The sequence below is a fragment of the Equus caballus genome, chromosome X (assembly GCF_041296265.1).
Source record: "Equus caballus isolate H_3958 breed thoroughbred chromosome X, TB-T2T, whole genome shotgun sequence".
Lineage (NCBI taxonomy): Eukaryota > Metazoa > Chordata > Mammalia > Perissodactyla > Equidae > Equus > Equus caballus.
Window position 1 is genome coordinate 115,338,268 of NC_091715.1, and position 24,175 is coordinate 115,362,442.

General features: G+C 45.7%; 1 protein-coding gene across 1 annotated transcript in view; it reads left to right on the forward strand.

The window, feature by feature from the left end:
- The first annotated feature begins 757 nt into the window (after positions 1–757).
- IL13RA1 (interleukin 13 receptor subunit alpha 1) overlaps positions 758–24,175 on the forward strand; it is a 53,174-nt gene continuing 29,756 nt past the window's right edge. The window contains exons 1-4 of the mRNA XM_023634258.2: positions 758–1,128; positions 8,472–8,611; positions 13,992–14,130; positions 16,185–16,305. Of these exons, the coding sequence (XP_023490026.1) occupies positions 1,050–1,128; positions 8,472–8,611; positions 13,992–14,130; positions 16,185–16,305 (479 nt within the window). The 5' untranslated portion in view covers positions 758–1,049. The remainder of the gene's footprint in view (positions 1,129–8,471; positions 8,612–13,991; positions 14,131–16,184; positions 16,306–24,175) is intronic.

Sequence of the window (24,175 nt, forward strand, 5' to 3'; positions counted from 1 at the left end):
GGAGCAGAGGTCTGAGTGGTATAGCAACAAGCCAAGGAATGTGGGCAGTCTCTAGAAACTGGAAAGGCGAGCAAACAGATTCTCCCTTAGAACTTCCAGAAGGAATCCAGCTCTGCCCACACCTTGATTTTAGTCCAAGTCAGACTTCTAACCTCCAGAACTCTAATATCATAAAACTGTGTTGTAAGTCACTAAATTCGTGGTACTTTGTTACAGTAGCAATAGGAAACTAATAAGGGTTCCGTTTTCCTCCATCTCCAGCCTCACTGACCCTCGCAGTCACCCAGTTTCTGTTCAATGTATGTCCTTGCAAGTCACCTTCCATCCTCTCAATATATATCCATGTAAAAGAAATATGTAGAAAGTTGGCTGTGTGCTTTTAAAAACCCAAGTACAGAGTATGGCACTATCCCTCACAGTTAGAATTTTGCTTTCTTTTCCGACTCAACATTATGTATCACCAGCCGTCAAATATACCTTTCGTCCTTTTCACAAAGCACGCTCCTGCCAAGTCCCCTGTTTGGTCTTCCAAGTCCACCCTGTGAGGTGGGACTGGGATTACTAACCCTGGAGTCAGAGTTTAGAAAACAAGGGCTCAGAGGCCGCGTCTCCGGACTCCCAGGCCAAGGCTTTTCCTGGTGGACGGCCCTGCCCCGGTGCCCAGCAGGGCGCAGCCCTTGGCACCTCGAGGCCCCGCAAGTCTGCTCGCAGCGGCAACGCCGGGCAGGACTGGCTCCCCCGCGCGGAGGGCGGGGACGGGCCGGCGCTGGGGCTGGGCCGCGACGTGGTCGAGGAAGTTCTGTGTGGCCGGAGACAGGACGCCAGGGCCCGAGGCGGCGTGGCGGCAGCGCCAGGGGTCGCGCCCGCGGGAGCCGCGGGAGCCGAGCCGCCGGCCCCGCTCTTGGCCCGCGAGAGCCCGCTGGGTTACCTGCGGCCAGTGGGCGGGGCGGCCCTTCCCGTCCGCGCCGGAGCCGGGAAGTGGGAGAGGGAGCGGGGAGGCGGGGACTGCCGAGGCTACAGCCCGGCCGGGCTCCGAGGCTGCGGGCTGCATGGAGCGGCCGGCACGGCTCTGCGGGCTGTGGGCGCTGCTGCTCTGCGCCCGCGGCGGCGGCGGCGCCGCGCCCACCGGTGAGTGCGGCCCTGGGATCCGCGCGGCGGCCGGGGGCGGCGGGGGCGCGCCGAGGGTCACGGGGCGGCGGGGGCCGGGGGCGGCGGGGGCGCGCCGGGGACCGAGGGCGGCTGGGGGCGGGGTGCGGGGGCCGGGGGGCGGCGGGGGCGAGGACGGTAGGCCCGGGGACGCCGGGGGCCGGGGGCCGGTGGCGGCGGGGACCAGGGCGAGGACGGTGGGCCCGGGGACGCCGGGGGCCGGGGGGCGGCGGGGGCGACCCGCGCTCGGCTTCGCAACCTCCCGCGCCCGGTTCGCGGGGCAGGAGTGGCGGGGCTCTCCCGGCTCCGGGCGCCGGGGACGGCTGTGGAGCGGTGACGGCGACTCCTCGCCGCACTTCCCCTGCGTAGACGGGAAAAGCCTAGGAGCCTGGCCCCGCGGTGCGGGACCGAAACATGCCCGCGGCGTCGGAGGGTGGCGGGTCCGACCCGGAATGTCGCCTGAGAGCGCAGGAAGGGATGAGGGCCAGGAGCCGGCAGGGACGGCGACCGAGGGCCGGGCGAGCTGGGACCGCGCCGCTCCGGTCAGGGGATGGGAGTTGAAGGGACCCTCCAAAGATCCTCGTCCCTGTAGGGAAAGGATGTGAGGGTCACGGGCTCCTTTGGCGTCCGAGAATCCGTTGGGAAACCCAGAGCAGCATCCGGGCCAATGCCTTTTCCTTTTTTTTTTTTTTTTTTAAATAACGTTTATAGTTTGGAATAAGTTTCGATTTACAGGAAAGTTGCAAAAAACAGTACAGAGTTCGCATATACCTCTCACCCTGTGCCGCAACTTTTCATCAGCCCGGCAGAGGCCCTGTGAAAAGTTGGGGGCTAATGACTTCTCACGGACAGCTCCCGGCATGCGTGGCCTTTTGGACATTTGGGGTGACAGTAGTAGCGTTGATAGGTTTTGTTATTACATTGACACAAACACGCATAATATGCTTATTGCATGTTCACCAATGTGTTGTGCTTTGAAACCCAAGTTGAAATGTTGGTTAGGAAACCTGGATGCCCTCTATTGATTCAGTCAACAAAACTATGCCGAGTCTGCTCTGGGCCAGGCAGGGTTCTAGGGGCTGAGGATTCAGGGGTGAGCAAAACAGATCAGGTCCCTGCCCTGTGGCGCTTGTATGCTATTGGCAGAGTCAGAGAGGGAAAAAAAGTGTAAGGTATGTCAGATGGTGATAAGTCCTGTGCAGTAAAACAAAGCCGGGAAGGCGTTTGCCAGTGTAAATAGGGTGGAGTGAGAAGACCTTACTGAAAAGGTGACGTTTGAGTGGTGGCTTGAAGGAGGTTAGAACTTCTCAGTCAATAATTACTCAAGTGTCAGCCTTGTTTATTACTAAGCCAGGCTCTGTAGGTTAGCCTAGAATAATCCTTGCCCTGAAGGTGCCTCTGGTTCAGTTGGGGAGATCGATTCCCATAATCACGGGGGGAAACTCAGTCCAGAGGAGGGAAGGGACTTGTCTAGAGTCACCCATCTCATTAGTCTTCAGATTTTCACAGTACTGTTCTAGCACTCTCCCTCCTACAGACTCCTTCTCACACACATCTGAAACAACAGCTGGCTTTCTAGACAATACAGTCATGTGCCGCATAACAACGTTTCTGTCAGTGACAGACTGCATATATGACTGTGGGCCCAGAAGATTAATATCATCTAGCCTAGGTGTGGAGTAGGCTATACCATCTAGGTTTGTGTTAGTACACTGATATTTGCATGATGACGAAGTCAACCAATGATGCATTTCTCAGACCGTGTCCTGTTGTTAAGTGACTTATGACTACTGGCAACCCCTGACTTAATCAGTTTTTTTAAAAATTCCATTCAGATGTCTTTTTCTCTAGGAAGATTTTTTTTTTTTTGCAGGGGAAGATTTGCCCTAAGCTAACATCTGTTACCAGTTGTCCTCCTTTTTTTTCTTCCTCCCTTCCCAAGTCCCAGTACATAGTTGTGTATAGTTGTAAGTTCTTCTGGTTCTTCTGTGTGAGCCACGGCCACAGCATGGCTACTGACAGATGAATAGTATGGTTCTACGTCCAGGAACTGAACCCAGGCCGCTGAAGTGGGGTGTGCCAAACTTTAACCACTAGGCCATCAGGGCTGGCTCCCAACTTAATCACTTTTGTCACAGTGGTTCATCGGTAACTTGGTTACTTAGCGTACAGACACTTTTTTCCCCATGGGGTAGGTGAAGAAAAGAAAGACAGGGGTCGTGAATGTCAGTGGTCTGACATTTCCCAGCAGTGGCACTCTGGGCTTGTCATTTCCCCTCCCTTGTGCAGCAGTTTTCCCATCTGTGAAAGGAGGAAGTTGGACTCATAAGTTCTAAGGGCTCTTCCAGCTCTAATCTTCAGAGTGTTTATAAACATGATTAGGTTACCAGCTTAGTTGAGTCTGTTTACCTTGGTAGCCCACACTGTGGCATATCTTAACAACAACTAGCATTTCTATACTGTTTGCTCTATGCCAGGCAGTGTTCTAAGTTTTTGGCTTGTCCTATTTCATTTAATCGTTACACGCAGCCTATCCTGGTAGGTGCTGTTATGAGTCCCATTTTGTATATGAGGAAGCTGAGGCACAGTGAGGCTCAGAGCCCTGCTTGAAGTCTGATAGCTGGTGGAGTGGAGGAGCCAGGCTTCCAACCCTGGCAGCCTGATTCCAGAGGCCGTGCCCTTAACCACCGTCTTTAGCGCCTCTGTGGAAGTGAGGGAAGTCCTTGACTAGAAGAGGAGCTGGGCGCCTCCCGGAGTAGCAGGGCGGGACTGGTTGGGATCCATGAAAGTGTGTACGGGCCATTTGTTATGAAGCAAATGACCATATATTGGAGATTCGCTTTATAATGGCCAAACTGTGTGGTCCAAGCAATAAGTACTGTAGGCTTTCAGAAGAGTGGAAACTGTGGCCTGGTAGTTTCACAGAAGAGGTAAAACTTGAGGTAGACCTTTAGGACGGGTGGATTTTGAGTACGTGGAGAAGTTATTCCCATTTAGGGGGGCAGAGCAAGAGCAGAGACCCAGAAGTGCGGGTGAGAGTGCTCCTTTGTGGTCAGCAAGGAGCCTGGCTTGGTAGGAGGGTGCATCGGCAAAGTCAGTCCAGGCAGAAGAGCTTCATTTACCCTTGAAGGCCCAAGTGGGGCACAGGGTGAGAGAAATGACCCTGGAGGAGAAACAAGCAGGGCGACTTGACTGGATGAGGGGAATCGCTGGAGCGTGAAGCTACCCAGGAATCTAGGGTCGAAGGTGTCCACTAGAAAGGTGTGTTGTGAACGCCTCCTGTCCAGGACCATGACTTACTGATGTCTGCCTGCCTCACAGGGCCCAGCAGAGCACATTAGTGTGATTGGGATGATTAAGAGAGATGTTGCAAGAAAAAAATGGATAGAGGTTGATGAATGAGTAGATGTAAGTAAGGGAAGGAGATGGATGACTCATATGTGACTCTTGTGATTTCCTTAACTTTTCCCGAAATATGCATGCCTCTACTAGCTCCTGTGATTGAACAGGAGAAAGCAAAAGCTATTAGCTAAGCAACATGCCTTATTATTAGAAGGAGCATTGATCATGTTAATTCCTAATTAGAATAGGATGTTGTGCTGGATGACCGTAGACTCACTGGAGCTTTGACATTTCCATGGGGGAGCTACTCGAGTTCCTCTCTCCTTCCCGCTCCCCTGTCTAAAGTCAGTGATCAATCCCGAAGAAATGGCTGAAATTAGATGCCTAAAGAAAGCTCGTCAGACAGAAGGGATACTTAGTCTCTCTCAAAGTCCACGGGCACGTTTCACTTCCGTTGGAAACCAAAGCGATTGTTCAGAACTGTTCTGTCTCTTCTGAAGGAAAGAAAGCAGATAGCTAACATTTTCATTACACTTGCTCTGTGCCAGGCACTGTTCTGAGCATTTTATTTGTATTAACTCATTTAATCCTTATAATAACCCTGTCTCAATAGGTTATTATTATCGTCCTTATGTTAGAGGTGAGAAAACTGAGGCATAGAGAACTTAAGTAACTTGCTAGCTAGTAAGTAGCAGAGCTGGGATATGAATTCAGGCAGTCTGGCTCGAGTCCACGCTCTTCATCACTACACTGTGCTGAAGTTATGTGTCTTGCATAGGAGCTGTTAGAGACCTTTACAACAAGTGCAGTCATTTATATATCTGGATGTGTTATACACATATACACATGTATTCATATATAAATGTTTGGAGATTGTATTTAAAGTTTCAGAGTGTGAGTGAATGTGTGTCTGTGTGTGTGTTTTAAAGTACTATAGGAAGTAGAAAAGTCTCGAGAGAAATGGAAGGAATCATTAGGAAAAAAAAGGATGGCAGATAGCCAGAAGTAGCCTAAAATGTAAACCAGTTAGAATATCTGACTAAAGCACGCTTCAGAACAGATGGGGAAAAAAATGAAACCCATTTGAGAGATTGGAAATAGGGCAGGCTATTGTTCTATTAAAATACTGAGCTTAAGAAATAGATTTAAAAAGGTCTTAAACTACCTTGAAAATTGGGGTATTGTTTAAGCGAACCAAAAATAGGTAATATTTTTATTATGAGGGCTTTAATTTTTGTATGCAACTGGGAGGTAGGTGGGAAGGTAGAGTGTCAGGAAGTGTGTTTGCTGCAGTGTTTCTGGAAGCTGCAGAATAAGGCAGATAATCCTAAAGTAGATAGTAGCCTTCAGTAGGAGCAAAGTTTTTATTAGAGGCTCTATACCTGACAAATGATTTGTCTTCAAAAATATCATTGATGTGTTGTTAGAAAAGGCCAAAAGAAGATAGCTGTACACCCCTCTCATCCCTTAAAATCCTAATGCTAGCACCGTTGCCCGCGCCATTGGGGCTCCCTGCCATTAGCTGGGTTTTAATGCAGTGCAGTAGGAATTCCCTCATTCCACAAGGACCTGGCCTGCTGTGGGCTGCTCTTCCCTACGGTTGGGCCTTTCACTTTGCGGAAAAGCTAATGGTAGTAGAGTCGGGAAAGAGGGAATGAATATCGAGAGTCGAGGGCCTTTGCAGGCTGCTTTGTGAAAAACTGACTGTTGGGGAAGGGCCTGTGGGGTTGATATTTGGGGATCAGTGGAATTTTTGGTTCAGTTCGAGAGGAAAGTAGTGGTATAAGTATTCTGTAAGAGGCCCAGTGTGCTCCAAAGTGTTGGCATAGAGTATAAAATATAACTCGATCAATTGATAAATGACTATAACTGTAGTCCTTAAGTAATTAGTAATGATTGTTTGCCACTTTAGGCAATTTGGGGGCATTGTTTTTTAAGTTAGTTTGATAAACTTTTTTTGAGGATGTTTCTTTTTTTTTAAATTTTTTATTATTTTTTAAAGATTGGCACCTGAGCTAACAACTGTTGCCAATCTTTTTTTTTTTCCTTTTTCTCCCCAAAGCCTCCTGGTACATAGTTGTATATTTTCAGTTGTGGGTCCTTCTGGTTGTGGCATGTGGGACGCCACCTCAGCATGGCCTGACGAGTGGTGCCATGTCCGCACCCAGGATCCAAACTAGTGAAACCCTGGGCCATCGAAGTGGAGCGCATGAACTTAACCACTCGGCCATGGGGCCGGCTCCGGGATAAGTTTCAATTTACAGAAAAGTTGCAAAGATAGGACAGATAATTCCGGCATACCCCTCACCCAGTGTCTGGGCGATGACTTTGGTAGTCCTGGTCTCAGAAGTTCTCAGGAAAGTGTGAAAGGATGTTTCCTTTCCCTTCCTCTGTGTGTGTGTGTTTCCCTGCATTTGGCAGAAGCATTAAAACTCCTTTCCCTGATCTTAGAGCCAGGTGCAGAATAATAGAGGCAGTAAATATCTGGTGGAGGCAGTGGTGGATTTTCTCCAGATGAAACACATTTTTAAGACGCTGGTTCACAGTTTCTCCTCTTTTCCTTTTCTCTTGAGATTAGGCAAAGCTACAGTTCCAGCTGTCTACTGTTAGACTCAGGGGAGCAACAGGGCTGTTAAGTCTTTCTCAGTACTCCTTTGGAAAAGTTAAAAACAATTACCAGGTCATGTTAGAAGGCACGATTAAAGATGGGCTAGTCAGACTCACTCTCAGAACTGCCCCGATTGAAGGGTCTGTATTGAGTGACACGTGGATCCCAAGTGTAGGGAACTCCAAATTCCTGCAGGAGGAAAACAGAAATTTAAGAATATGCTCTTTGTGTTTACACTATAGCAAGTAGTTAAGAATGTGGCCTTGTGGGCTGGCCCTGTGGCCGGGTGGTTAAGATCACATGCTCTGCTTCAGCGGCCCAGGGTTCACAGGTTCGGATCCCTGGTGTGGACATGGCACCGTTCATCAGGCCATGCTGAGGTGGCATCCCACATAGCACAAGCAGAGGTGCTCACAACTAGAATATACAACTATGTACAAGGGGCTTTGGGAGAAGAAGAAGAAAAAAACCATTGGCAACAGATGTTAGCGCAGGTGCCAAACTTGAAAAAAAAAAAAAGAACGCGGCCTTGGAGCCACACTTTCTGGGTTTGCATCCCAGCTCTGCCATTTACTAGCCATGGGATATAGGGTGAGTGACTCAATGTCCCTGTGCTTCAGTCGCCTCCTCTTTAAGGTGAGGCTGGTAGCCCCTGTCTCCTAAGGTTGTTATGAGGATTCAACAGATTAATATGTGGAGAGTACTTAGTGCCTGGCTCAATAAATGGGAGATATGTTAACCCAGTTTTCTTCTTCTTTTCTTTTTTTTTTTTTGCTGGGAAAAATTCGCTCTGAGCTAACATCTATTGCCAATCTTCCTCTCTTTTTTTTCCCTCCCCAATACGTAGTTGTATATTCTAGTTGTAAGTCCTTCTAGTTCTGCTATGTGAGCCACTGCCATGGCATGGCCACTGACAGATGAGTGATGTGGTTCCACAACCAGGAACCAAACCTGGGCCTCCCAAGTGGAGTGTGCCATACTTTAACCACTAGGCCACGGGGCTGGCTCATCAGTTTTATTATTCTTGGCCTCTAAGACTTGGAGGAATGGATTAAATGAGCCACTAAAAACACTAGTTGATGTTGATAAATATATTTCTTTTTTTTTTTGAGGAAGATTAGCCCTGAGCTAACATCTGCTGCCAATCCTCCTCTTTTTGCTGAGGAAGACTGGCCCTGAGCTAACATCCGTGCCCATCTTCCTCTACTTTATATGTGGGACGCCTGCCACAGCATGGCTTGCCAAGCGGTGCCATGTCCACACCTGGGATCCGAACCAGTGAACCCTGGGCTGCCAAAGCAGAACGTGCGAATTTAACCGTTGTGCCACTGGGCCAGCCCCTGATAAATGTATTTCTTGTGCTTGATTTGGACAGAGAGTCAGCCACCTGTGACAAATTTGAGTGTTTCTGTTGAAAACCTCTGCACGGTCATATGGACATGGAATCCTCCTGAGGGAGTCAGCCCGAATTGTAGTCTGTGGTATTTTAGCCATTTTGGCAACAAACAAGATAAGGTAAGTTTTCTGGAACATACTGCATTGATTAGGTAAAGTGAACACTATGAATTGGAGCCAAGAATAAGCCAAATTCTAATCTTACTTCAGAGTGGGAATTTTGTTTTGTGTTGAGTCCAGATTTTAACTGGGAAAATTACAGAAACAACTGTTGACAAAATTGAACATTTGAAAATATTTGGTAATTATTTGATAATGCAATTGAAATTACTTTGATAGGAAATACTAGATGTCGTTATCTATTTGGCACTCAATAAATATGTTAAAATTGTTCTTATGTTGTTGCCTGTAGCCTTGTATCTGTACAACACTTTCACTTTCTCAGGGAATTTTCACGTTTACTGCTTGCTAAGCATATGCACGGGTAGATATGCAAGAACTATGTGATAAATGTGCATATGGAAAGTGAAAAATAGGATGCTGGTGGCAACTGGGGTCGACCGGAAGGTTTCCTGATGCCTGAGGAAAAATGAGGGAACTTTTCAGCCTTTCCAGTCAGATGTAGTTCACTGCTTTAAGTGAATTTTTGTTAGGAGATTGGATAATTTCAGGTTCTTTATGATAATCTTATTCAGTGACGTTTTCTCTTGTGCCTTATTGGTTTGTAGCCCCTTCTAATCGACAGGTTCTTCAAAGCATCAGATCATCTGTTCAAAGCTGTTGTATATCTATACCTTCTTTCAGAGAGTGTGTGCGTGCGCGGTGGGAGGTGGGGGATGTTTGTGGTTGAATTTGTCCAGGATTTTGAAGAGGCAGAATGAGAAGTCGTTATTAGTGACAGTGCTTTGGATCAGTGAATTGTGAAGTCACCATGTCCAAGCAGCTTTGGTGGCAGGAAGAGTCAGGAGAACTAGGTTCTAGTTGCTGCACCACTCTTAGCCAGCTCGGCGGCCTGGGGTGAGTTAGTTAACCTCTCTGAGCCTTGGTTTCCTTGTGTGTAAAGTGTGGCCCTGCTCACTTCTCTGTCTTGCTGGGACACGGGTAAAAAGGTATGTGAAAGCTTAATCAAGTGAGCCGGAACAGGCTCTTCCTCTTGAAGGAAACTTGCTAATCTGCCTTCCGGGCCCACTTCCTGCTGAGGTGTTCATTATGGCTTAGGTGTTAATTGATAAAGAGTTGAGGCTAGTCGGAAGTTTTTGCATTTTAAAAGAGGTCCTCTAAATGTGTTAGTCTGTAATACTTGTAATGCTCTGAGTTCCTCTTTTCATGCTGTTGGCTTCCTCTTGTTCCTAAGGAGGGGCCTTAGGCATTTGAAGTCTTAGTGGCATCTTTTTTTTTTTTTGAGGAAGATCAGCCCTGAGCTAACTGCTGCCAATCCTCCTCTTTTTGCTGAGGAAGACTGGCCCTGAGATAACATCCCTGCCCATCTTCCTCTACTTTATATGTGGGATGCCTGCCACAGCATGGCTTTTGCCAAGCGGTGCCATGTACGCACCCGGGATCCAAACGGTGAACCCTGAGCTGCCGAGAAGTGGAACGTGCGAACTTAACCACTGCGCCCCTGGGCTGGCCCCAGTTAGTGGCATCTTTGGTAGTTCAGCCTTGAGAAATCCTGGGAAAGACCCTTAAAGTGCCCCCACCTAGGTTTCTAATCAAGACCCTGAGAAGAGGTCATGTTTTTTGAAATGGCTTCCTATTCATTAGCCTGTCATCCATACTCAAGGACCAATCAGGTAGACATGCTGATATTCTAGCCTAGAAATGGGGTTAATTCTTAAGTATACTTATAGAAATTTAGATTTAAAAGTAACTTTAGGAGGTAGTGGAATCAGATAGAATTGGGTTTGAAATCTTCCCTTCCCCTTTCAAGCTGTGTGACCTTGGGCAAATCACTGAACCTCTCTGAGCCTCCATTTCCTTGTTTGTGAAATGCTGGGGAGGAAGAGCTAATAATAATACCTATTTATTTGAATGGTGTGTGTATTAAGGAGATGATGTTTGTAATGCACGAGGGAAAGACTTAGTGTTCAATAATTGTTAGCTTTTATTATTATTACTATTGTTAGATTGAACATTATGAAATTGTCACTTTTATAGGTCATTTTTATGGTTCACCCTAATATCTAATCTTGTGCCCTCCCTTTTGCCCCTGAAGAGACCGGATGGAGACCAGAAAGGGTGACCTCTGCCTAAGGCCCGCTCATTTATTCCAGCCATTTAGCAGCGTTGATGGCTATCCATCCCACAGTTGTGATAAACAAGGATTCTTCCTTCTGAGCAGTGATGTGAGATTTCCTGTCTGGACCTTTCGAAGTTTATAGTCCTGACGTTTTGAATGAATGGCAGGAGTGGTTTTCCTTTCCTCTTTCTGTCCTTTGGACAGACACATCATCAGGCAAAACTGGGCTGTATCTGACCTCTGAAGCATGCTGGAACATTGGCATAGGAGAGTTGGTGTTAGCAGGCTTATGCGAATGTCCAAAGGTCTCAAGTTACCACATGAGATAAACCCCTGAGGTCATTATCGATCTTCAGATTGGAGGACCATTAAGGTGAAGACAGGGATTCATAGATGGTTTTTTCAAAATACAAGATTAGTTTAAGAGGCTGCCCTCCACCATTGTTTTAGCAATATCTAATAGTTACGCAATCTGGCAAGTAGAAGACGGATCTGGCATTGGATTTTAGATGGCTTTCATCCTTGAGAGAGAGGCAGATTTCACTGGGTAAATAAAGTAAAAGGCCATTGTTCCATCCCGGCCTCCAGAGGGGCAGAAGCTGAAGCTGCCTCCCACTTCTGAGGAAAGGCACCTAGATCAGGAAAGGTGTGATCCAGCCAAATGGACATTAGTCCTGAGGGGGAAGGGTCAGTTCAGGACTCTGGCTTTGGTTTTTGATAAATTTTCAAAGGAGGCCAGATTCCTTGAGGGGTGGAGCATAATGTCATACAGCAGCTACCAGTAGAATGAGTCACCGCAGCCGAAAGTCACGTGGGCGTCATCACAGTACTTCATCCAGATCTGCTGGAAAGGATTTAGTTCTTTGTCTGATAGAGTTGTGTTTGGCTTGGCAATCACTGACAATTAGAGTCCCTACTCTATTCATGCCAGTTTAATAATATTTACCTTGAACTTTGAAAGAGATTTTTAAAAATCATTTTGTCTTTCCCCCTGCTGTCTCTTTTCTAAGTTATTTTATTATTTATATGCCCCAAACATAAGGTTCAGATTTAGGTTCTATAGTATTTTTTAATTAAAAAGGATCCATTATAATAAAAATCTTGGTGTAGTAAAGCTCATCAGCCTCTCACCGGAACACTATCTAATGTAATAAGAGCACTGGCATTTTTCCATGATGATTCAAACTGATGGCATTGGATCGTACATTTTCCCCTGGTGTCCTCAGAGGGCAAATGCAGCTTCCAAACAAGAATTCTCAAGGATCCTTGGGTCAAGTGGCTGCTTCAGGGCTAGGTAGGTGTGCTTAGTAAAATTGCGAGGTTGGTGAAATTTGCACTCGGAGCTTTGCCGCCACGGTCACCACCATCCTGGGGCTGGTCTCAGCTTCACAGGCTGAGAAAGTTCGTTTTCTCAGCACACGTTCATCTCTCAAGGGCCACTTCCTTACTTTGCCATGAGAACTATAATGGTGAAACATTCTAGAAAGGCTTCTATTGGCTTAACTGGTATGTTCCGTGCCTGTAGGCGGCAACTTTGTGGAAAGCCAAATGATAAGGAGGTTTCTTGGCAAGGAGTCAGGGGTTAGTCGTGAAAATGTACCGGCCCAAGAATAGTTGGAGGCCCCGCTGAGGGCAGGCGTAGCTTTGCTGGTGGCACGCATATACTCGGTGTCCACGGAGCTAAGTCACCCTCTCTTTTCTCCCTGCCAGGATTTTGCTCACAGACACTGCTGTTTTTCTTTCCTTCCTGGGCTGACCAACTAACTCCCTTTTCAGCGGGCTCTCTCGCCTGGGTCTCAGAGCTGTTCAGTCTCCATGAAGTGGTTTTTCTTTCATATCTTTGCCATGGTTCATTAATTGTTGATTTGCCAGCTACCTCTCAGAGGACATCCTGATGTCCTGGCGTGAGGGTATCTCAGAGTTGCCCTCATGCTCAGCTGGCAGCAGGCATGTGAAATGGCAGAGTAGCCCTGAGGGTGGCAGACAGAGGGAACTGTGGTGAGTTTTCCCCTTCGTGGCCACCAGCACGTATATACAAGGAAATACGATCTCCAACTTGAGTCAGAAACTCTTGCAAAACAGGAAGTTCCTTGGAGCTGTGATTAAAAGAAGCTCTGTTCTTAATTTTTCCAACTCTGTCACCTTGGAAAATGTTAATTTCCTGCGGAGCCTTTTAATCTCGTTATTCTAAGTCGTCATAACCAGGTTTGTGATTTATGTCTGTATGCTTCTATAAGTTGCTTTCTGTGGTTCCACAAAGCTTATATACTTTTCAGAATAAGAGTGTGGTATACTCAGTGCAGATAGCAACCCTTAAAATTTCTGTTTATATGTGAGAGAGTCAAAAAGGTTGACCAGTACAGAAAGATGTTTAATGAAAAGTCTGTCTCTGGCCCTCAGGCTCCTCCTCTTTACTTCCTCTCTTCAGAGATGACCAGGACTACTGGATTCTTAAAGCAGTCCTTTTTGCCTTGATCTTGATGGTTTACTGCCCCAGCTTGTAATTGAATTTTGATAGTCTTGTGTTTCCTTTAAAATTGCTTTTAGGGGCCGGCACCATGGCCAAGTGGTTAAATTCACACGCTCCACTTCAGTGGCCCAGGGTTTCGCTGGTTTGGATCCTGGACGTGGACATTGCACCGCTCATCAGGCCATGCTGAGGTGGCGTCCCACATGCCACAACTAGAAGGACCCACAACTAAAATATACAACTATGTACTGGGGGGATTTGGGGAGAAAAAGCAGAACAAAAAAGATTGGCAACAGTCGTTAGCTCAGGTGCCAATCTTAAAAAAATAAATAAATAAAATTGTCTTTAAACAGTTGATATGTTAGCATGGTAGGTTTATAGGTAAATGTCATGATGTTTATACATTTTAAATGTGATTAACTGTCTTTTGTCTATACCAGGGTTTCTCAACGGTGGCACTGCTGACACTTGGTGCAGGATAATTCTTTGTTGTAGGAGGAGGGGAGGCTGTCCTGTGCCTTGTGGGATGTTTAGCAGCATTCCTGGCCTCTACCCACTAGATGCCAGTGGTACCCTCCTCCCAAGTGATGACAACCAGAAATATTCCTAGACATTACCGAATGTCTTGGGACGGGGACAAAATCACCCCAGATTGAGAATCGCTGGTCTATACCATTTGATAACTTTCCCTTTTTTTTTTACACATTTGGGCATGCTAATGTTTTATTACTTAAGTGTATTTCTGCGTGTTTGCTGCAGCAATGCCTTCTTTTTTTATTTCCTAACCTTAGAAAATTGCTCCTGAAACTCATCGTTCAAAAGAAGTGCCCCTGAATGAGAGGATTTGTCTGCAAGTGGGGTCCCAGTGTAGCACCAATGAAAGTGACAATCCTAGCATTTTGGTTGAAAAGTGCATCTCGCCCCCTGAAGGTAAGAAGTGAAAGCACTATCTCTTGGTATTTAGAGAATAAATCCAAATTATCCATATGCTTATGTTCAGTCCATTAATTCATTCAATTTTCAAACATTCGCTGAGTCTAATAAATGCCAGGCACTTGTACTAGGTGCTGGCAACACAATAATAAAAATGAGGACGTCCCTGCTTTCGAGGTGCTCACAACTTGAATAACAATGCCTAATAGTTACATAGCAGTTAATAATTTGGAAAGTGATACACACATACACACATGCTCCTCCCCTAAATGGAGCCTTATGAGCGTATCTTGTGAAGTGAGCAAAGCATGTATTATTACCCTGCTCCGTTTGATGAGGAAGAAGGGCGCTGAGTGAGTTGCTGTAGGTCTTCAGATTACAGGTTCAGTGCCTTAAGAAAACCGAGATGCTTTCTTACTCATTGTATAGAGAGATTAGTTGGATATGCAGGATATATTTGGGGGAAGATGTTAAAAGGAAAATGGGCATGCTGGCCTAGCTCCAATCAAGACTAACCTAGGAGAAGCTGTCAAGTAGTCACATGGCTCATCGTCCCCCAACTCCCTTCCTGCCCATCAGCCAGGGTCCTTCTGGCTCGCATGTTCACGCAGGGAGTGGTATATACTGATTAAGAGCAGGGCTGCCAGAGCCCAGATGTCCGAGTTTAAATCTCAGCTCTGCCAGCTACTAGTTGTGTGACCTTGGGCAGATCACTTAGCCCCTCCTGCCTTCAGTTTCCTCATCTGTAAAATGGGGAAGACGATAGTACCAGGACTGTTGAGAGGATTACCTAAGTCAGTGTATGTGAGGTGCTTCAAATAGTGCCTGGCAAAGAATAAATGCTGTATACGTATTACCTATTAATATCATGTTGCCCCTTGGTTGAGCAGGGCCCTATTGCCTGCCTCCAAACCTTAGCACTACGTGGCTTGTTCTCCAGACCATCCTCTCTCCCTGCATTGTGCTCATCAGGGTGTATGAAGTAATATTTGTAAAATTAGAGAATACTGCTAGGAGACTGGGAGCATGGTTTAAAACAACTTAACCTTCCCTATTCTTATTTCTTTAGGAGTTTAATAAATAATCTGAAAAAACCTAAATTGTATTATGACAGTAAAATGGTTGATGATGGCTCAGTACAGATCCTGAGTGATGGCAAGTTTGCATTTTAAACAGGAATTTAATTTAGAGACATGATGATGCCTTACCTCAAAAGGCTTTATAAAGGTAGAAATTTCAGATCTTAAAGATTTTAGGGCTCCTATAGACATAGCACACAATAAGCGACTATGAAGAGTTATGTTATGCTTACCTTTCCCTAGATCACTTCAGGACGAATGTTTATTTAATTTTTAAAACAAGATGTGTCATGGGGCCGGCCCGGTGGCGCAGCGGTTAAGTGCGCTCGTTCCGCTTCCGTGGCCCGTGGTTCGCTGGTTCGGATCCCGGGTGCAGACATGGCACCGCTTGGCAAGCCATGCTGTGGTAGGCTTCCCACATATAAAGGAGAGGAAGATGGGCGTGGATGTTAGCTCAGGGCCAGTCTTCCTCAGCAAAAAGAGGAGGATTGGCAGCAGTTAGCTCAGGGCTAATCTTCCTCAAAAAAAATAAAATAAAAAAGATGTGTCAGTATTGATCAAAAGACAGGAAGGTAAATTACAACTCAATGAATTTTTTTTTTTAAAGACAGGTACATAAAGGGGTTGTTTACATTTTCACATTCATTTAGGAATTCCATAGTCATTTCCTATGATTGAAATATTGTTTAACCTTTAACCTCTTTCTCCAGTTACAGGTACAAGAGTTAGGGTCCCTCAGTGGTAGTACAGATATTTTCTTAGTATCAGGAGGTGAGAGAGAAAGTTGTGAACAAATTCGATTTGGATTTTCTCCGACCTGGGTGCCTTCCGGGTAAAATGGGGTGCGAGATTAGGAATCAGCTGGTGGTAGAGCGGCATGAAATACCCTCACCATCCGCCGTGCCTCAGAGTGATTGGCTGGTTTGCATCACAAGCAAAGAAGGGTCCTAAACTCTCGGCTGGATATTCTAGGTGATCCTGAGTCGGCGGTGACTGAGCTGCAATGCGTTTGGCACAACCTGAGCTACATGAAGTGTACTTGGCTTCCTGGGAAGAATGCAAGTCCTGACACTAACTATACTCTCTACTATTGGTGAGTGTGCCCAGAGGCTGACAGGAGAAGGAGTGATGGTGATTGTGTTGGGGGCCTTTGACTCGAACCTAGTTAAAAAAAAAGAACAACCTATATTATTTTCGGCAAGCCCAAGAAGATGGGCAATTCGCTTCAGTGGAAAACGCATCTCCTTTTGGTGTCTATTTTTGAAAAAAACTTAAAAAAAAATAATTATAGATCCACAGGATGTTGCAAAAAATGTACAGGGAGGTCCCGCATACCCTTCACCCAGTTTCTCCCAGTAGTTACATGTTGTATAACTAGAGTGCAACGTCAAAACCAGAAAATTGGCATTGGTACAATCCACTGAACTCACTCGGATTTCACCAGTGTTACATGTGCTCATTTGTGTGCGTGTGTGCGTGTGTATGTAGTTCTGTGTGATTTTATCACATGTGTAGACATAGAATAGTTCCATTACCATAAGGATCCCCTTGAGTTGCCCTTTTATAGCCACACTCACCTGCTCCTGCACCCCCTCCTCCTGCACTCCACTCCCCTAAGTCTCTGGCAACCACTAATCTGCTCTCTATCTTTGTAATTTTGTCATTGTCAATGTTACTAAGTGGAATCATACAGCATATAACTGTTTGAGCCTGACTTTTTTCTTTTCTTTTCTTTTCTTTTGGTGAGGAAGATTGGCCCTGAGCTAATATCTGTTGCTAATCTTCCTCTTTTTGCTTGAGGAATATTGTCCCTGAGCTAACATCTGTGCCTGTCTTCCTCTATTTTGTATGTGGGGTGCTGCCACAGCATGGCTTGATGAGTGGTGTGTAGGTCCACACCTGGGATCTGAACCCTTGAATCGCAGGCCACCAAAGCAGAACACATGAATTTAACTACTACACCACCAGGCCAGCCCTGAACCTGACTTTTTTTTAACTCTCTGTAATACTCCTGAGATCCATCCAAGCTGTTGTGTGTATAAATAGTTTATTCCTTTTTCTTGCTGAATAGTATTCTGTGATATGGATGTACCAGTTTGTTTAACCATTCATTCGTTGAAGGATATCTTAGTTGTTTCCAATTTTTTGCTATTATGAATAAAGCTGCTATATTCATGTTCAAGTGGGTTTTTTTTTTTTTTTGGTGAGGAAGATTTGCCCTGAGCTAACATACATTGCCAGTCTTCTTCTTTTTTTTTTTTTTTGCTCGAGGAAGACTTGTCCTGAGAGCTAACCTCTATGCCAGTCTTCCTCTATTTTGTATGTGGGACACCACCACAGCATGGCTGACGAGTGGAGTAGGTCCGTGCCTGGGATCCAAAGCCATGAACCCTTGAACCCAGGCTGCCAAAGTGGAATACACAGAATTTTAACCACTCAGCCATGGATCCGGTCCCGTATTCATGTTCAGCTTTTATGTGAACATAACTTTTCATTTTCTGGAATAAATGCCCAAGAGTGCAATTGCAGCATCATATGCTAATCGCATATTTAGTCTTATAAAAAACTGCCAAACTATTTTCTAGAGTGGCTGTGTTGTTTTACATTCCCATCAGCAATGTACGAGTGATTGGTGTCTACCTTTAAAAAGGGAAATTATATCAAGCCCAATTTAAAAGGTAGTTTAGCGCCCCACAAAATAATTTGTATTTGATATTCGTGATTTTATCTACAAAATTTGTTAAATTTATAAATTAATCTTTAGTCATTTCTTTTCCTTTAGAGCCTAGAATTATTAGCAACAGAACAAGGAAGAAAGGACCAGATTAATCAATTCAATTCAATAAAACTTTATTTAGCACACATTGCAGGTAAAGCACTGAACGGGCAGCAGAGATAAGGAATGCATCTCTTTGCTCCTGAAGCTTAAAATGTAGAGGGGAAGACAGTGCCCCACACAATGACCTGTATGAAAATAAGAGTGTGTGATGGGTGCTGTTGCGGAGGGCTGGACAGACCCTCACGAGAAGTTCAGGTGGGGCCTGGGGTGGTGGCAGGGAGAGCCTGGCAGGCTCTGATGCAAAGGATGGAGCACACAGATGGAGGCAGGGCGTTGCGGGAGTGGGCAGGTTCAGTCAGTGTGATACCATGGCGGGGAAGCAGGAGATCTTGCCTTGGCAATCTGTTCTCCACGTGGCCTTGTCCCCTTGCTTTGGTCATTCAAACTGCTTCTGAGAGACTGGAGTGTGGAGCGCCCTGTGTGGGACTTCTGAAGCTATAAGATAAGCATGGCCTTTCATCCCGGAGTGTCCGTGTTTGCTGATGACTTGATGAAAAGTGTTTTTGGTATATTAAGACACTCATGGCTATCTCATGGAATAGAATGCAAAAATCACAGGAGTTTTCAAACGACACCCTCCTGAGTTCCCTGGGGGTTCGCCTTTGCTCTCCTCCCTTCTTCCACAGGGTTCTCCTGGCACAGGGGAGAGGCGGTGCAGGTGGAGCCAGAGGGCACTGAGCTTGTGCGCTTCAGTCTGGAGGGTGTTTTTTTCCCTGGTATAAATGATTCTCGCTTGAGGTTTTGTAGTTTTACTTGCCCACTTGTGGTACCTGTTATTTCTCCTTTACTTAAAACCCTTCAGCAGCTCCCGGGGGGCTTCAGGATCAAGTCCAAACTCTTCAGCATGACAGACAAAGCCCTTTAGGATCTGGCTCCTCTCAGTTTCTCTAGCCTGTCTCCTCTCCCTCCATGCACCCCCACTCCTCTTGCACCCTACCTTCCAGCCCACACTGAACTCCTTTCGCTTCCTCAAACTGACTTTTTACACTCAAATGAATAGTGGAATTCAAACAGAATATTCAAACAGAATGGGGGAAGCAGCCCATACCTTGCCCTTTCGCTTGGATGCCTCTTCTCTGCCTTATCTTGGCTCAGACACGGTTTTCTTTCCAGAAAGCCTTCCTTGACCTCTCAAGTCTAGTTACGTGCCCACAGTACTTTGCACTTTCCCATGTCATGGTACTCAGCACATTGTTGCGTTGTTATTTCCTGTTTACTTAGTGGTAGCTCTCCCCAGGCTGCAGTCTCCCTTGAGAGCAGGGACTGTGTCTTGTTTCCCCCGGTGCCTGACACATGATAGGTACTCCAGAAATAAGTTTCAAATGTTTGGTAGGATCCAAAGCTAGAGAACAGGGACTGGGGTGAGGACTTAAGGAAGGACAAGCAACTCAGGAGCGTTATGGTTCAGGAATAAAGAGAGAGAAGGGTTGAGTCGGTCTGTCTCCCCAAGGACTTGCTAGTGAAGAGGCCAGAGAACTGAGCCTTAAAAGGAGCAGCCCGGCTCTGACGCCGTTGCACTGAAGTCTCGGGAGAGCTGTTCTGCAGGCTTTCAGGGTGTCTGAAAAGTTGGTGGCATCTCTGTGTTTATTATGTCTTAACTCCTCCTGCTTCCCCTGGAGGCCTTATTGGCAAAATCACAGGGAAAACCTGTAAATAGCTGTGTCTACAGAAGGGACAGGGAAAGGAAGGGAGGGAGTCTTAAAACTGAGTCTCATTCCATGGCAGACTGTGCAGGAAAGTAACCCAGGTCCAGGAATCAGCGTGGTGCTGGAGGAGATGGTAGCCTAGTCCTTGGAGTTCTTATAAGACAAAAATAGGGAAGTGCCTCGGGGTACACACTAGCACAAACCACATTTTAGAGCAAATTGCAAAATGAGCACCCCCGCTGGGTGAATGAATTACAAAAAAAAATTTAAGAAAACATTCTTCTTCTGGGTTGAATTATTCCTCTTACTGCCCATGCAGTGTCTTGCCAAAGCCGACAGCAGATGGTGCTTGGGCTGGTCCTCAGCCCTCAGTCGATGCCCTTGTGTAGGGCACAGTCTACAACTGTTGGAGCTGGCTGGGGAAGCCGTCCCAAGAGCTTCGTGGTTCACCGGTCATCAGCACGGACTCTTTCTGTGGTATAGACCGTGCTGTCCAATACAGGAGCCACTAGCCACATGTGACTATTTACATCTTAATTTAAATGAACGAAAATTAAATCCAATTAAAAGTTCAGTTGCTCAGTCTTACCAGCCAATTTCATGTGTGGCTAGTGGCTGCTGTATTGGACAGCACAGGTAGCGAATGTTTCCGTAATCCCAGAAACTTTTGTCGGATAGGGCTGGTATAGATTCTATATCTTCTGCCCTCACCACCCCACAGCTTATTCTTTTCTGGAACCACACTGTCTGGGTTCAAATCCTGCCTCTCTTCCTTACTAGCAGTGTAAATTTGGGCAAGTCCCTTCTCGCTGAGGCTCAGTTTTGTAATCTGTAAAATGGGGATAGTAATAATAGTGCTTCCTCTTAAGGTTGTTGTGAGGGCTGTTATTGTGTGGAAGGTAATTTGGAGCCTTGCCTAACTGCTAACGTGTATACAGTAAGCACTCAATACATGATGGCTATATTGTTTTTTGTTATTCATCCCCACTCCCTTGCAGATGTAGCGAGTACACATTGCTGGCCTCTTCCCCCACCTCAAAGAATTAGCACCCAGCCCATACCTCCTCCTCCCCTGCTCCCCCATAGAGACGTCCTTTCTAATCAAAACCAGAAAAGAAAGGGAGACCCATGGCTCATTCATTCTCAAGCACCCAGAATCGGTTTAGGTACCGGTGTGATCATGTCAAACAAGCTGCCACAGACTGTTTCCCTCAGTCCCAATCAGAAAATGTGGAGTCATTTTGAAGTCCGGGGGCAGTGACTTGTGGTCCTTCGGGGATATTCTGGCACTGAAAGGAGCCTCACTTAACAGCTACAGACTAGCCATGCCAATGAATTTTAGGGAATTTCTTAGCGCATTAATCATCTTCACAGTTGGGGAAATAGTCTGTAATTTGTCCATTTTGTCCTTGTATCTCCAGTGTGATTCTATGGAAGATTTCAGTGTGTGAATTTTAACAGGAAGCACTTGAATGCCTCCTAGCTTAGCTTGTCATCTAATCTTTCACAAGAAGTCCCCAAAAGTTGCCTACTCACAACCAATATTTTCCCTTTTGTTCTTTTTTTAAGTTACGATTTTTTTTAGTTTCTTATCTGGGGGCCGTGAGAATATGTAAAATACTCAGGGTACAAAAATGAAAAAGGATTACCCATTAGAAGAATTCCTTTTATTATCTGAAAAAGATTAATTTTTTATATAGTTTCCTTTAGTTATGTAACAAAAATGTCATAAATTTCTTTAGTTTTGTTTCTGGCTGTGGGCGGAACGCATTCCAGGCTGGTCTGATCTCAAAACTAGCCGTGGCAATAGTTTAGTTTTTAGAAGACTGTTTTCACTTATGAACCACAGGGGCCTACAACTGGGAGAAAAACCTTACATACTACCTCTTAAGGGACAAGAGCATTTTCTATATTGAAGCATTTCTTTGCACAGCCTTTGAAGGAATAAATACATTAGATTCGAATTTTTTTTTAAAGACAAGTTTTTTTAGAGCAGTTTTAGGTTTACAACAAAATTGAGAGGAAGGTAAAGAGGTTTCCCATATTCCCCTATCCCCAGAGCATGTAGCCTCCCCCATTATCAACATCCCCCACCAGAATGGTACAGAATTTGTGACAATTGATGAACCTACACTGACACACCGCAATCACTCAAAGGTGGTGGTTTACCGTGGGGCTCACTCTTGGTGTTGTACATTCTGTGGGTTTGGACGAATGCATAATGACGTATAGTCATCATTATAGTATCCTGCCGAGTATTTTCACTGCCCTAAAAATTCCCTGTGCTCCGCCTATTCATCGCTCCCTCTGCAACCACTGGCAGCCACTGATCTTTTTACTGTCTCCACAGTTTTGCCTTTTCCAGAATGTCATAGTTGGAATCATTCAGTATGTAGCCTTTTCCGATTGGCTTCTTTCACTTTGGAATATACACTGAAGGTACTTCCATGTCTTTTCATGGCTTGATAGCTCATTTCTTTTTAGTGCTGAATAATATTCCATTGTCTGCATGCACCACAGTTTATTCATCCATCCACCTACTGAACGACATCTTGGTTGCTTCTAAGCTTTGGCAATGATGAATAAAGAGGCTCTAAATATTTGTATGCAGGTTTTTGTGTGGACATGCTTTCAGCTCCTGTAGGTAAATACCAGGGAGCACAATTGCTGATCATATGGTAAGAGTATGTTTAGTTTTGTAAGAAACTGTCAGGGGCTGGCCCCGTGGCCGAGTGGTTAAATTTGCGCGCTCCACTTCAGTGGCCCAGGGTGTCGCCGGTTTGGATCCTGAGCATGGACATGGCACCGTTCATCAGGCCATGCTGAGGTGGCATCCCACATAGCACAACCAGAAGGACCACAACTAGAGAATACAACTATGTACTGGGGGACTCTGGGGAGAAGAAGAAAAAAATGAAGATTGGCAACAGATGTTAGCTCAGGTGCCAATCTTTTTTTTTTTTTAAGGATTTAATTTTTCCTTCTTCTCCCCAAAGCCCCCGGTACATAGTTGTATATTCCAGTTGTGGATGCTTCTAGTTGTGGCATCCACCCTCCTCCCTCCCCCCTTCCCCTTTGGTAACCACCAGTCCAATATCTGTCTCTGTGTGCTTGTTTGTTATTGTTTTTCTCTCCTATTTATGAGTGAGAGCGTACGATATTTGACTTTCTCCTTCTGACTTATTTCGCTAAGCATAATACCCTCAAGGACCATCTATGTTGTCACAAATGGCCAGATTTCATCGTTTCTTATGGCTGAGTAGTATTCCATTGTGTATATATACCACATCTTCTTTATCCGTTCGTCCCTTGATGGGCACCTAGGTTGCTTTCAAGTCTTGGCTATTGTGAATAAGGCTGCGATGAACATAGGGGTGCATGTATCTTTACACATTTGTGTTTTCCTATTTCTTTGATAAATACCCAGCAGCGGAATAGCTGGATCATATGGTAGATCTAGTCTTAATTTTTTGAGGATACTCCATACTGTTTTCCATAGTGGCTGCACCAGTTTGCACTCCCACCAGCAGTGTATGACAGTTCCCTTCTCTCCACATCCTCTCCAACACTTATTGTTTCCATCTTAGTTCATTTTTAAATTGTCTTCCTTTCCTACAGAACCTTTACACAACTCCCATTATGGCTGATGAGGTAAGACTTGACTTTGTGTCTTCTGCCAGTTACTACAAAACAGAGTCCTTTGATAGCCTAGACAAAAAAGTGTAATGAGCACATCCTTTGTACCTGCACTGTGCTAGGTACTGATGATCATTGGGAAAAGATATGTGTAGAGGTTTTTGAAATGGGAAATAAGATGCCAGCAGTACTGGGAAGTCTATTTAAAGCCACACGGTAGAGTAAGACACTTAGAAAGCCGTTATGTTCTGGAACATTGATCTGGCAGGGATTGGAGAACACTAATAATGAAGGTCAGAGAGGTTCAATCTGGAGAAGACAGGAAGCCTGAAGTGATTAGGGCATGAAACAGGGTGAGGGCAGTGGGAATATCACAGGAGAGAATCCAAGAAGCTTTGCAAAGGAAGAAATAACAGAATATGGTGATAGTATACAGGGAAAGGAGTGGAAAAAAGGTGATTTCGAAGGCTCTAATTGAGGAGCCTAGAGAAAATGAGCTCTGACTGAGGGAAATTTGGAAGGTTAGAAGAAAAGGCAGTTTGGCAGGGAAGAGAGGCCTATGTTTTGGCCATTGAATTTGAGGCAAGAGTGGAACACTCAGATGGAGCAGTTAGAAATCTGAGACTAGGGGCCGGCCCGGTGGCACAGCAGTTAAGTGTGCACGTTCCGCTTCTTGGCAGCCCGGGGTTTGCTGCTTCGGATCCCGGGTGGGGACATGGCCCCGCTTGGCAAAAGCCATGATGTGGTAGGCGTCCCACATAGAAATTGGAGGAAGATGGGCATGGATGTTAGCTCAGGGCCAGTCTTCCTCAGCAAAAAGAGGAGGATTGGCAGTAGTTAGC